Consider the following 13,571-nt stretch of genomic DNA (forward strand, 5'->3'; position numbering starts at 1 on the left):
TCTACAACATTTGACTTTTAAAGTGTTTAATCAGTCCAAATGAAACAGTGTCACAAATGTGAGAAACTACAGAGCAGAGTCAAAGAGACTTATAACACAGCCGACCCCTCAGCCCCAACACACACACACACATACACACACACAATCTGGTTCAGTCTAGCCAGGTGATTAAGTCCCAGCTTGTTTCCTGGCTATAGCCTGTGAGCATCATGTACAGCCTTCGAGAATCATCTACAGCCTGCAAGCATTGTCTACAGCCTGTGAGCATCATCCACAGCCTGTGAGCATCATCTACAGCCTGCCAGCATCATCATCTATAGCCAGCTAGCATTGTCTACAGTCTGCAAGCATTATCTACATCCTGTGAGCATCATCTACAGTCTGCAAGCATCATCTACAGTCTGTGAGCATCATCTACAGTCTGTGAGCATCATCTACAGCCTGCAAGCATTGTCTACAGCATGGTTTCAGTTTTCCCCTGAATCTACAACACACTAATTAGTTAATGAGTTCCATTTCATAGTCACCTCAAGTGACTATTTCCAGCTGGAAGTGGGGCTGTGTAGTCCAATCAGTTCACAGCTTTTCCTACTGATTGAACTGTGAACTTCTGATCCATGTGTCAGCCACAGTGACAGTAGGGTTGGCTCCTTTGATTCTGATGTCATATGTGTATGAAAAGACTGTGTGCACAAGGAATTAGAACATCTTTCTTAGATGTGACCTTCACACAGTGTGAAATGGCGCATATGGCTGAGGTCCACGGAAGGAGCCTCTTCCTTCAAGCTGTCACCTTTATTTTCTCTTGGCTTGGCATGAGGTCACATGGCTGTTTCCATTAGATTCAGTAAGATAAGCAAAAATGAAAATGAATCTGGGACCTTTGTACCATGGGAGTTTATCAGCTTAGGTGGTGTGTGTGTGTGTGTGTGTGTGTGTGTGTGTGTGTGTGTGTGTGTGTGTGTGTGTTTGTGCATATGGTGTGTAGTGTGTATGATTGTGCCTGTGGTAAGTGTGTGTGTATGTGTGTGTGTGTATGTGTGTGTGTATGTGTGTGTGTGTATGTGTGTGTGTGGTATGTGTTTGTGTATGTGCATGTGTGTGAGGGTGTGCATATATTTGTGATTGTGTGTGTGGCAATCTTGTGTGAACTCTTTAAGAATCCCTAGCTTTGCTTTCTTGGTCTCTCACGATTGTGTGATGTGTGTGTTTGTAAAATTACTTTAAAATATGGTACCTGTGGATCTGAAATGAGTGTATACAGAGTATCTAACAGGACAAAGGGAGAATGTAGTGCAGTGGGCGTCAGGGAGCTGGGCATTTGGCTTCTTGCCATGGAGTGGAAACTATTTGCTCTTTTCAGGGAATCTATGAAAGGATCCACTCTGACCAGAAAGATTCAGGGCAACATCTTAGGCAGTAGCTTAGGTGGTGTGCATGTGTGTGTGTGTGTGTGTGTGTGTGTGTGTGTGTGCGTTTGTGGTATGTGTGTATGATGGTGTGTGTGTGTTAGGTGTTTCAGCTTTGAATGAGACACCTGGATATGAAAGGTTTTATTAGATTTGGGATTCAATGGGAACACTGAGTCAGGTTGCACTTTGGAATAAGAAAATTTTATTAGCAGAGGCATCATCACCGTGAAACAGACAGCTTACATGACAGGGGCTCTGAGAAGTGCTTGGGGCTCCTTGGAGAAAAGGGGAAAATCTTTATCCTGTGCTTGAAGGTGGTCCTTACTGCATGTTTGAAAGCGGTCTGTTTCTGGATCAGGGGTGGTGATAGGAGAGGCATAAAGCGACTTTAATCCTCACGAACAAATGACTGTCATTTGGGGGATGCCAATCAGAATGATGGCACTTTACAAAATGGTATAGCCCTGGCTAGCAGGAAGTGATGTCATCACTTAGACGGTGCCCTCCCAAACCTTTCACTCTGATTGCCTCCCCTCGCCCAGCCCTCATTGCCCGCTTCCTCGCCCCTCTCGCCACAGGTGTGGAAGACATCGTGGCTATAATGATTCCTGAGCCCAAAGGGAAGGAGATAGTGAGCCTGCTGGAAAGGAACATCACCGTGATCATGTACATCACCATCGGCACCAGGAACTTGCAAAAATATGTGAGCCGCACTTCGGTTGTGTTTGTCTCCATCTCCTTCATTGTCCTGATGATCATTTCCCTGGCATGGCTGGTCTTTTATTATATCCAGAGGTTTCGGTATGCAAATGCCAGGGACAGGAACCAGGTGAGTAGCTCATTAAGAAAAGCATGGCTCTGTAAACTCAGTGCAAGCCACACATGTCACGGTGTAAACTTTGTACCTCACAAGTTACCGGATGAGATTACAAGTGTCTTCTGACACTGTCCCACGCACACTGCTAACATCTGCTGTGCGGTTTTCCAGAAATTTCTTATGCATTTTTGTTCTGATATTTTGCTGATGTTTTTATTTAAGATGTTGATGAGTTATCCCCACGCCTGCCCACTGGTGACTTTAAACAATTGCTTCTTTAAGCAGAAATGAGATGAATGGAGAAGGAGAAACAGACAGGAGCCTGGATGTTACTAACAGTAACAACCTGACTCCAAAAGAACCAAGTCTTCCACCTTGAGGACACAGGGGAAGAAATAAGATTTTTATTTTTTTAAAGGAAGCTATTTTCTAAGCAGTGAAATTTTGAGCACATAGACATGGTATATGATATGAATGTTGCACAATGAGATGTAAGAAAAAGCAATTTCCTTCCATGTGAACCTAACTGAATCCTTCCACTCCATAGAGTATCTTCTCGGGACATTTTATACATCTATTTGCATATGATCACATATGTAAACACACATTTTAAACAGAGTGAGAGTATATACAACTCTATACTTTTCCCACTTCGTCTTGGAGATTAAGGATCTTGGAGATTAACTCATTGCAACACAAATCAAACACACTGACTTCATATGTCATATTTATTAATTCATATTTATAATCATTAGTTAAAATTATTAATGAACATATTTTCTTTTTTATTTCTTTTTTTAAATTGAAGAACTTTATTTTTAAAAAAAACAAAGATAAATGTACAAATTTTAAGCATTTTTGCATAAAAGTATACGAATACATTTTTGTCATTGCTTGACTTTTTTTTAAATAAGGTTTGATAGTGTGCATTAAGATCTTAGTAGTTACAATGAGCATAAAGTACATGTAAAACAGGATGTAACCTGGAATTAGTCAGGGTTTTCTTGGTGTGTAAGGAGTAAACATAATGGTTTTTCTTTTCTTTTTTTTCTTGAACTTCACAGTCTTTGAGTTGTTTCTGGGGTGTTCAGAGCTTTCTGGGGTTAGTATCCAATTATCAGTGACTGAATATTATGTCTGTTCTTTTTTGACTGGGTTATCTCACTCAGGATGATATTCTCTAGATGCATCCGTTTTCTTAAGAATTTCATAAGGTCATTTTTTTCTGATAGCTGAGTAGTACTCCATTGTGTAAATGTACCACAATTTTTGTATCCATTCATCTACTAAAGGACATCTGGGTTCTTTCCAGCTTTTGGTTATTATAAATAAGGCTGCTATGAACATAGTGGAACATGTGTCCTTATTAAATGTTGGAGTATCTTTGGAGTATATGGCCAGAAGTAAAATAACTGGGTCTTTAGGTAGTATTATGTTCAGTTTTCTGAGGAACTGCCAGAGTGATTTCCAGAGTGGTTGTACCAGTTTACAACCCCACCAACAGTGGAGGAGTGTTCCTCTTTCTCCACAGCCTCACCAGCATCTGCTGTCATCTGAGTTTTTGATCTTAGCCATTCTGACTGGTGTGAGGTGTAATCTCAGGGTTGTTTTGATTTGCATTTCCCTGATGGCTAAGGATGTAGAGCACTTCCTTAGATGCTTCTCAGCCATTTGATATTCCTCAATTGAGAACTTTTTGTTTAGCTCTGTACCCATTTTTTAATAGGGTCGTTTGGTTCTCTGGTGTCTAGCTTCTTGAGTTCTTTGTATACCTTGGATATTAGGCCTCTATCTGATGTGGGGTTGGTAAAGATCTTCTCCCACTCTGTTGACTGCCATTTTGTTTTCTTGACAGTGTCTTTAGCCTTACAGAAACTGCAATCTCATGAAGTCCCATTTGTTGCTGTGGTAAAGTAACTGAGTCAAGCCAGCGTTGAATATAAGTAGATATTCCCCAGACTGGTATAAGTAGATATTCCCCAGACCAAAGCTTTAGAAAAGCATTCTCTCTTCCTCTACCTAATTTGATTTTCCCTTTCTAATGAAGTCTTACAGAGCTTTTCATTACAATGAATGAAGCAGAGGTGCACCATTTTCTACGATGGCTGCCATTCTAACTGCCGTTCGCTGAAAATTCCTCTTTCCTCTCTGAAGCAGTAGCCTCCTTTCACATAGCAAAGACTCCATGACACTGATCCTGTTTCAGCGATCTCTCCCAGTGCCTTTCTGCTCAGTATCATAGCATCTCAAGAGTTACAATGCCACACCTTCCACCTGTCCCTGCTGGTGTCTCTGTCATGCTATTCTCTCCAAACGTGTTTGTTTGTGTGAATTTAGAGTTGGTATAGCAGCTTTCACACTTCTAGGGTCACTTGGGAGAAGCTCATAACTGTGATGCTGAATCTCCTCTCTAAGTACAGTTGTCTTTGTCCTTTCTCATGACTCTTTGGTCTCCAGAAGTGCTGTTAAGTTATCACCGTTAGCCTGACATAGTCTCCACGTGCTGTTCACCAGTGTGTCTTTATTATGTGCTGGTTTAATTGTTTCTAATTTTAAACATCCTCTTGGATTTCACTGGCGTGTCTGAATAAAGGAAACGGGTATGATGAGACATCCTCCCTTTAATGGCGTTGGAGGGAATATTCCCAATTTAGTAAGATTTTAAAAATGATTTTTCTACCACATTATTTTTCATTCAGTTTTATAGGTTGAGATAATTTCTCCTGTTACAAAACATATAATTATAAACACACAACATGTAACTATGTATATACTTGACTCAACTTTACAGAGATTTTGGTCAAGAATGGATATTTAATTTTGGATAGTGGTTCTCAGGGAGTGGAATCCATTTTTACAGCCATGTTGGTTGACAGTAGTTAGACACAGGATAGAACACCAGTTAGACACAAGGTGATGAGCATGGATGGGTCCCACTGGCTCCAATAAGGTTCCATATAAAGTCAATACACATTGGTTATTTGAAAAAATAACCACTAGCTAATTAGACAGCCATTAGTAAAAACCATGCAGTTTAATGCCCATGTATAATCTAAGCAACCAGTTAGTACTTAAGGCAAGAACGAAACTAAGCTGTGAACTAGTTAAGTCTTGAGTTGGTTGTATAATCGTCAATCACTCTGGCTTCTGCAGATAGATAGAGCACCCATGTCTGTGTAAGCTTGTGCATGTTCTATGAAACATTTTTAACTTTCCTTGAATTACAGTATGCTACCACCAAGATCCCTTGATTATGGGACCATGTTAAAAGTTGGCCCTATTTCCTGATCAATGTGAATGCTACATTTTAAGCCCTTTTAAAGGATGGAATAAGAACTTAGGGGAAAAATATCTTGATAGACAGTGTCCCACTCTGTTGAACAGAATGTCACAGCTGTGCACGCTGTATCTATAAAAAGCAGAAAGTTGACTTAAATCATTTATTTTTATTAAGGCATCACTGGCCTTCAGGAAAAAAAAGTGAGTTTTTGGTTCTTTATAGGATCACAGCCTGGGATAAAACAGGAAAGGAGTTCATTTCACATCAGGAAACATTCTGCTATCGGGTATTCAAGGAATTAGCCTGTTGTAGATGTCCACCGGTCTTCTTGAAGTTTGTAGTTTAAAAATAAAAATCCTCAGCATCTTACACGATGCTTCCCATGATGAACGGTGCACAGAGATGGTCCTGCCAGAGCTGCTGTCCATGAAGTGAGGCTTGCTGGGTATTCACAGCAAGGCCGTTTAGGTGATGACGCAGAGGACAGGAAGGACAAAGGAGAGTTGGGAAGAGACTTGGCTACTTACTGTGCTTCCTGAGAAAGGGTGGAGGCTGAAGGTACCAGCTTGGTGGTCAGAATGGGTCAAATATTCAGCATCATGAACTTGCATGAGATGTTTCTCCAGCCCAGGCCCTGCTTCCTCCAATGAGGAAAGTGTGATGGTGTGCCAGGCCTGGGGTGCTGCTGTGAGAACCAGACAGGAAACATGCGGCAGCATCTGAAGGATGTCATTAGAGTCGCTTCTAGTGGTCAGAGCAAAGAGTTCTTGGAAAATAGTATTTCAGTGTAAAAAGCTTGTTTCTTATACATGTAAGCCTGGATATGAGGTTTGTAGTCTTTAAGACATAGTTTGAAACAAAATGGGATTGTCTTTCCCACTTTTCTCTTGAACTACAGGAAAAGGAAACTTTATAAATATAAGACCTAGCCAATGCATGGACGTGGCCTCAAAGCAAAACAGACGCCATGGCCCTGCCTGAAAACAAAACCAAATGTTTTAAAATGTCACTGTAGAGCTAAAATCTAGCTGGTTTTCAGGTTTTTGTTTCTGTTTTGTTTTGTGTTCAAAATTAATATCTCACAAAGCACTTTAAAATTTTCAAACAATAATGTATGGGTAGAGTAAAAAAAAAATAACAATAAGGTCTGGAGAGATGGCTCAACTGCTCTTCCAGAGGTCCTGAGTTCAATTCCCAGCAACCACATGGTGACTCACAACCATCTGTAATGAGATCCGGTGCTTTCTTCCAGTGTGTGTGAAGACAGTGACAGTGTTACTCACATAAATAAAATAAAGAAATAATTCTTTAAAAAAACAATAATAACAATGAAATGAGAGTTGTACAATTCAGAGTCGATTTCCTTTCCTTCGCATAGCAATTATCCAGCAGTCTTACCTCGAGGGAAAACTGACCACATCCTGCGGGCGCTTCCAGAAATGCCTGTGTCTGTATAAATATTTTTTTTTTGTTATTTTCATGTCTGTTACATAGACAAGGGCTCTGTCTCACAGCTTGTATGACAGCAGCAGCAATAAGAACATATTTAAAACAGACACGAGGCCTCCAAGGAAAGGGCTGCAGTTACATGGACAGTAGTGAGTTTGAACTACTGTGTCCTCAAAAGGTTAAGAGGTCAGGTTATGGCACTGTTTGAAGTTCTTCTAGATCCAATGCAGAACGTACAATTCATCCTCCTGTTGGGATGTTTTTCCTCCCGTAGGGAAGGGAAAAAAGTCCCTGCTTCTTCCTCTTTAACCTCAACTCAATTGAGAACACTTATACTCTGCCCCAAACATAGGTCTCTCTCACATGAACCAATTTCCAAACACCCACACTCTAACTCCATTCTGACCCCCAAGTAAAGTCAAACCCTCAAGGTAAAGAAGTCCCACTGACATCCTATTATACATGTGTGTTAAGTCTAGGCTACATACCTTTTCCTCTGGATGACAGAGTGTATATAGGCAAGCTCTTGGCTTAATGTTTATGTGCTCAGTCTAAAAACCTACAGCTTGGAGACAGCCAGGTGAAAGGGATAGAATGCTCGGTATGTAAGGCAAGATATCTTTTTATCCTGTCTGAAATGGGCAGCTTTCACATGCTCAGCAAACTGGTCATTCTCTGATCCCTGTTTGGGGATGCAAGGAGGTTTTCTTACCTATGGGGGGAGGGAGAAGATATCGATTAAGTCATTGTTCATTGGTGATAGACTCAACCTTCAGCCTCTCTTCTTGTGATAGACAGAGACAGAGACAGAGGCAGAGAACAGGTTTATTTCCAATACATTATACCGTCAAGGTCTCTGCCTGCACAGAGCTTGTGTTGTAATAACATCAGCAGACAATGATGCACTCAGATCACACATGGTGGAATGGTCTACACATCCCATACCTCTAACCACAAAGTCCCCATCCTTAGAGACCTTCCAAAAGCCATCTTATTATTACAAAGCCAGGGGTGACTGCAAGGTGCCTTTTTTAAATAACAAGACTGGTTCACATCACCACTCCCATTACTAAATTACAGGGACTTAGGGAGCTCTCAAGGGGAACTAAGATAAAGAACAAAATGTAAAGAACAAGATGTGTGTTTCATTTTATATGCCACAATCTCGCACAGTCTAATCATTAACTCTTGGTATGTTCTCAAGAGGGCTCCACTTTGGTTCAGAAGTGGTACAGTTACAATATGTTCAAGAAAAGCAAGAATCAAGGGCACAGTTGGCCCAATTTCAAACATCTACTACAAGTGGGCAAGGCAAAAGAGGCCCAGTGGGGTTGGTCTGAACACTATTTGGCAACATTAAATTTAGAAGCTTGTCAGCTATTGGGGCAGAAATGCCCTGGTGGGTTTTTTACTATAAGCCTGCATCTTGGGAGAAGAGCCAGTGATGGATATAGAAATCTGGGAGACATTGGCTTATGGGTACCACCTAACCATTAAAAGCGTGGGGCTCACCTGAAGAGTAGGTACTTGGGACAAGAGGTCTGAGTCCTGAGCCTGGCCTGTGCAGATATGACTCCGTATCTATCCCAGTCTCCACTGTTGATGCTGTTACAGCGATACAGAGCAGTGTTGAGGAAAGATTCATCATAAAGGTCATGACCAGCATAACACTAGTGCAAGAAAAGTCAAAGAAATCAACACAGCAATTAGAGCTCAGCAATTGACATTGGTCTTCTTTAGAAGACCAGAGGACCTGGGCAAGAATGTCCATCACTGTCTTTAGTGTCAACGAAAAATGGAGAGCCAGACAAACGTGTGACCGGGCAAACCGTCCAACCACCTGGTGGTGGACTGAGGACAGCAGCCCCAGCCGGCTCAGATTCCTCCTGGATTTTTTCCTGTTTGGCATTCCTTTCTCCCAGGTCAAGCCAGACTCAGAAGTGAGGGCTTTCAGGAAGGAGGGGCAAATGCAACCTTTGCAGGTTTCATGTCTGTTTGCGTTTTTGTGCAATGGGGACTCTGGATCCTGTGACTCATCTCGGAGAAGGGGGATTGTGACTTTTATGGCTTATTTCAGGGGAACAGAAAAAGGTCCTCATGAAACTTTGCTTCTGAAACTGCTACTGAGGCCTTCAAGTGTCATTTGGACCAAAGAACTGAGCACAGCAAGACACCATGCTGTGGATACGGTCTTCTCAGCCCAGAACCGCATCTTGCCATCCCACGTTCCACGTTTGTGTGTTATGTATCTGTTCTCCCCGTCCCTGAAATCCTAATGCTGAGGAAATGAAGAGGAAAATGTCTTATTTTCCCCTTGTTTCCTAAACATTTAGAAGATCACCAATATAGTACCTTGGGTTTGATGGAGCATGTAATCACATAACAACCTTGTGGACATTTATAGGACGTTTTTCATTTAATATATCCTTGTTTTCCATGAAGCAATTTATCTTCACTACAGTCCAAAAATCCCCACTAACCTTGATTTTTTAACCTATATAGAACAAGCTGATGAATAAGTCTGAAATTACCTGCATGCCCTACTCTTGACAGTCCTTACTAAAAAGCAGAATTTGAAACTCCTTATGCTAGAAGACATCCACAAGATACCAACCATACCAACACGGTGGGAGATGCCCCTGACACAGAAGGATGATACCCCATCGTGGTTCTTCAGTCTATCCAAAGTGGTCTCTACGTCTCCCATCACCACTTTCTTTAACTGAGAATCACAAAAGAAAGGTGCTTCTTGACAGACCACAGGTCCCAACTTGTGCGCTCTCTGTTCTGGTTCCATGAAGCACAGGGGTTGAAAGTAGCAGCTGCCCACTTTGTACTTGGTTCAGTTGAAAACTCGAAGCCAAGGATGCAGCTGGGTGGCAAAGTATCTGTTCAGCACATGTGGTATCTTGGACCCAATCCTCAGGAACACCAAGATGAAAAAAAAGAAACAAACAAACCGAAGGCAAAAGACATAAACTCCAAGGCACAAGAGGTTTGTCTCAGTCACTCTGTGTCTCTTCCGTGCTATGACAGAGGACCTAAGAGGACGAAGATAGAGGGAAGATGTTTACCTCAGAGTTTCATGAGTTTCAAGCCATGGCTGGCTTACTCCATTGCTGTGGGTCTGTGGTAAGTAAAACATCACGGGAGCAGGATCATGTGAGAGAGAAAGATGCTTGGTTCACAGCAACAGTGAGGTGACAAGAGAAGAAGAGGAAGAGGCCAGGTGGTGGTGGTCCGTGCCTTTAATCCAAGAACAACGGCAGGTGGTTCTCTGTGAGTTCAAGGCCCTCCTGATCTACAGAGCAAGTTCCAGGACAGCAAGAGCTGCACAGAAAAATCCTGTCTATAAAATCGGGTGGGGGGAGAAGATATGTTCCTGCATCCATTTCATCACATTGAAATTAATAGCCATGCTGAACCAGAAACACTGAAGTTATTTTTTTCCATTTCCATATAACACAGTATATTAAATATGTGTGGTCTTATCTTCATGGGTTTGATTATAGACTACAACAAAAGTATTCTCTAAATATTTAGGGAGACTATGAAGTCCTCAGTGGATGCCATGAGGACCGACATTAGTATCCTCGTGGATATTGGCATCTCCCAATAGTACTGCCTGTTAAGGAACAAGTCTCATGTCCAAGCTGGTAATGGTGGCACATGCCTTTTATCCCAGCACTCTGAGTCTACACACTGGGTTCTAGGCCAGCCAGGGCTTCATGTTGACATGCTGTCTCAATAAACAAGATAGCCTATGTTTGGGGACCTGAGCGTGTGGCTCAGGGGCAGAGCAAGAGGAACTCAAAGAAGTCCCAGTTGTATTTGTCATCTGTTTAATTTGCATGTTGGAAATCCAAAAGAGTAGATTTAAATGTGTGTTTTTTTAGAGTATTGAGAGCAGGGTTTTATGTTTTTTGTTTGTTTGTTTGTTCTTGTTTTGTTTTGTTTTTTCTCTGTGTGATTTTCATGGCTCTTGAGAAGCAACAAAAAGGCTGAGGGAATCACTGTCTACAAAATGCTTGCCTTGGAAGCAGCAAGACCTGAGTTCAAGTTGCAGAACCCACATTTAATAACAGTAAAGAAGCCCTGCATGCTAGTGTGTGGTTACAGACCCAGTACTGGGGCAGTAGAAATGGGCAGGTCCCGGGTCTCGTTGGCTAGCCTATCTAGTCTAGTTGGCACAGTGTAGAACAATCAGAGACCACCAGAAATTGTGTTATCATATGATGAATACCCACACAGATGCTCACACACAAAATAAACATTCGCATATACAAATATATAATATACAAATGGGTGCAACAATTTTTTAAATTTTATTATGCTTTTCCCCCTTACTGTATTACTCCATGTACAAAACAAACAAAAACTCACACTACCTGGCTACCTAACCACCATGTGGTATATGATAAATGGCTCAGGAACTAAGTCTCCTGTGCCCTAGAGTCTGGGCTGTCTGTTCGGCCCCTTAAGTTTGGGCTGGCCATGCTATCTTTACTAAAACATGACTAAAATGGTGGCCATCTCCTCCTCCTCAAAGAAGGTGTTATCTACTGTAATGCTCGGAGTGAGGCCTGGTTTAAAGACAACACGAGAGCGATGAACCAGTAATTGCATATTTCTCAGAACAGCTGGATGAAATATGTCCTTCCTACCTTTGCTACCAGAGTCCCAAGGCCTTAGGGAACCTGACATTGGGTAGATTTAACATATCAAATCAAGCAGGAGGTCACCAGAAAGACCAAGAAAGGAATCTACTCAACATGGGTACAAAAAACAAAACAAAACAAACAAACAAAAATGAAAAAGGCTGTCGGGGTGCAGGTGGGGGTGGGGGTCAAACACCTTTGCTCTCATGCAGATTATGGCTGATTTATCTGAAGGGACAAGAAGTACAGGTAGTTGCACATCTTGGTCAAAGTGGGCTTTGGTCAGTCATTACTTGAGAACTGTTTCTCTGGGGCAGTTAAGGTCTTTACCGTTCTGGGAGAGTTCAGATCTCATTTGGAGAGAAGGTCTTTGTTTTCAGAAGCAAGCTCTTTGTCCAAGGCTTGTTGTTTTCAGGTAGTTTAGGAAAATTGCTAGAGATAGACAGGCTCCATTCCCAGAATCCAGTCTGGGACAGGATGTTGTAAAGGCTCAAAAGCTATTGATGATATCTCTGTACATCCCAGTGGCTCTTGGAGGGCAGGGTACATGTATGTAGTGTGTCTTTGCATTTGCCCATAAGAACACATATAGAAGCCAAAGACTGACCTGGACTTTGAATTTCAGCCAGGCTCCCTGCCAGGGATCCCCCCAACCTTCCCTCCCCCACTCTACTCCATTACAATTAGAGGTGTACTCACCACACCCAGCTTTTTTCCTGAGTGTTGAGGATCCAAACTCAGGTCTGCATACTTGTTCCGCAAGCACTTTAATCACTAAGCCATCTTTCCAGCTCCAAATCCTAGTGGCTCTTTGTCCTTAAAGGGCAAGGGCTACCAGCTTCTTGAATAATTAACGTACCTATGTGCAGAATGGTCAGGAAATGACCTGAAGGTTTGAGGTAGTAATGGTGCCAGACATGCTAATGAAGGCAGGCATGCTAAGCTTTCCCTCACTTTCAGTTAACCTCCCAGTGTCTGCCACACGTTAGAGAGCCATGTGATTTCTCAAGGCTTCCTGGAGGGAAGGCATCCAAGGTCTCACACACATCCATGAATTCTCCACTTCTAGCTCTCTGTCTCTCAGATGGTTAGTCCTGGGAATTTAGGGAGCCCACCTCCTACATGAGTTTATCCTTTAGGAAGCCATGTTTGCCCTTTGGACTGAATTCATAAAGCTTCCAGGAATGGAGTCTGTCTTCCTAGTTCCCTAACCACTATCTGTTATGACCCCAGGTCCCTTAATATCAGCTTGCTTCTCATTTCCTGCGTGGGCTTTACTTTTACTTCTTTTGGAAGGGCAGCTAGCCATGACTTTTTTTTTTTTTAACAACTTTATTTTACAAAACAAAGATAAATGTACAGATTTTAAACATTTTTTGCTTAAAATTATACATTTTTGTCAGTACTTTTTTCAGATTTTAAAATAATTTTTGCATAAAACTATATGAATATATTTTTTAGTCAGTACTTGATTTTTTCAAAGGCTTGACAGTATGCATTGAAAACCTAATAGTTACAATGAGCGTAAAGTACATGCAAAACAAAACGCAACATAGCCATGACTTTTTAAAGGGCATAGAAAGAGTCTTTTCTCAGGAGGAAAGGAGACATCTTCAAACACTGGTCAGTAGTAGTGTGCAGGCACACACATATGCATAAGACTCTGGGTTCAAATTCAGGACCACAAACAAAGCTTTCCAATTTTTATGTAGATGTAGACAAAGGTAAAGCTGATCAGTCAAATTTAAAGATGTTCTTCTAACTTATCTTACATGCTTATGCTTAAGAGCATATGTGATTTGCTGGAAAAAAATTGTTCTAAGTGAAATGTAGTTTTGAAAATGTTACTTTTAGCCAGATGTGGTGGTATAAGGTAGCATGCCTCTAATCTCTGCAGTCGAAAAAATGATAGGAGTAACTGGAAATTCTTGCCATCCTGGGGTCCCTAGGGAGAC

At 41.7% G+C, this 13,571-nt stretch overlaps 1 protein-coding gene across 1 annotated transcript in view; it reads left to right on the plus strand.

Moving 5' to 3' along the window:
* The window catches only part of RNF150 (ring finger protein 150), a 215,042-nt gene that overhangs the window by 122,095 nt on the left and 79,376 nt on the right, over positions 1 to 13,571 (plus strand). Inside the window, exon 2 of the mRNA XM_080937465.1 lies at positions 1,991 to 2,241. Within this exon, the coding sequence (XP_080793591.1) occupies positions 1,991 to 2,241 (251 nt within the window). The remainder of the gene's footprint in view (positions 1 to 1,990; positions 2,242 to 13,571) is intronic.

This window comes from Micromys minutus, assembly GCF_963924665.1.
Source record: "Micromys minutus genome assembly, chromosome: 24".
Taxonomy (NCBI): Eukaryota; Metazoa; Chordata; class Mammalia; order Rodentia; family Muridae; genus Micromys; species Micromys minutus.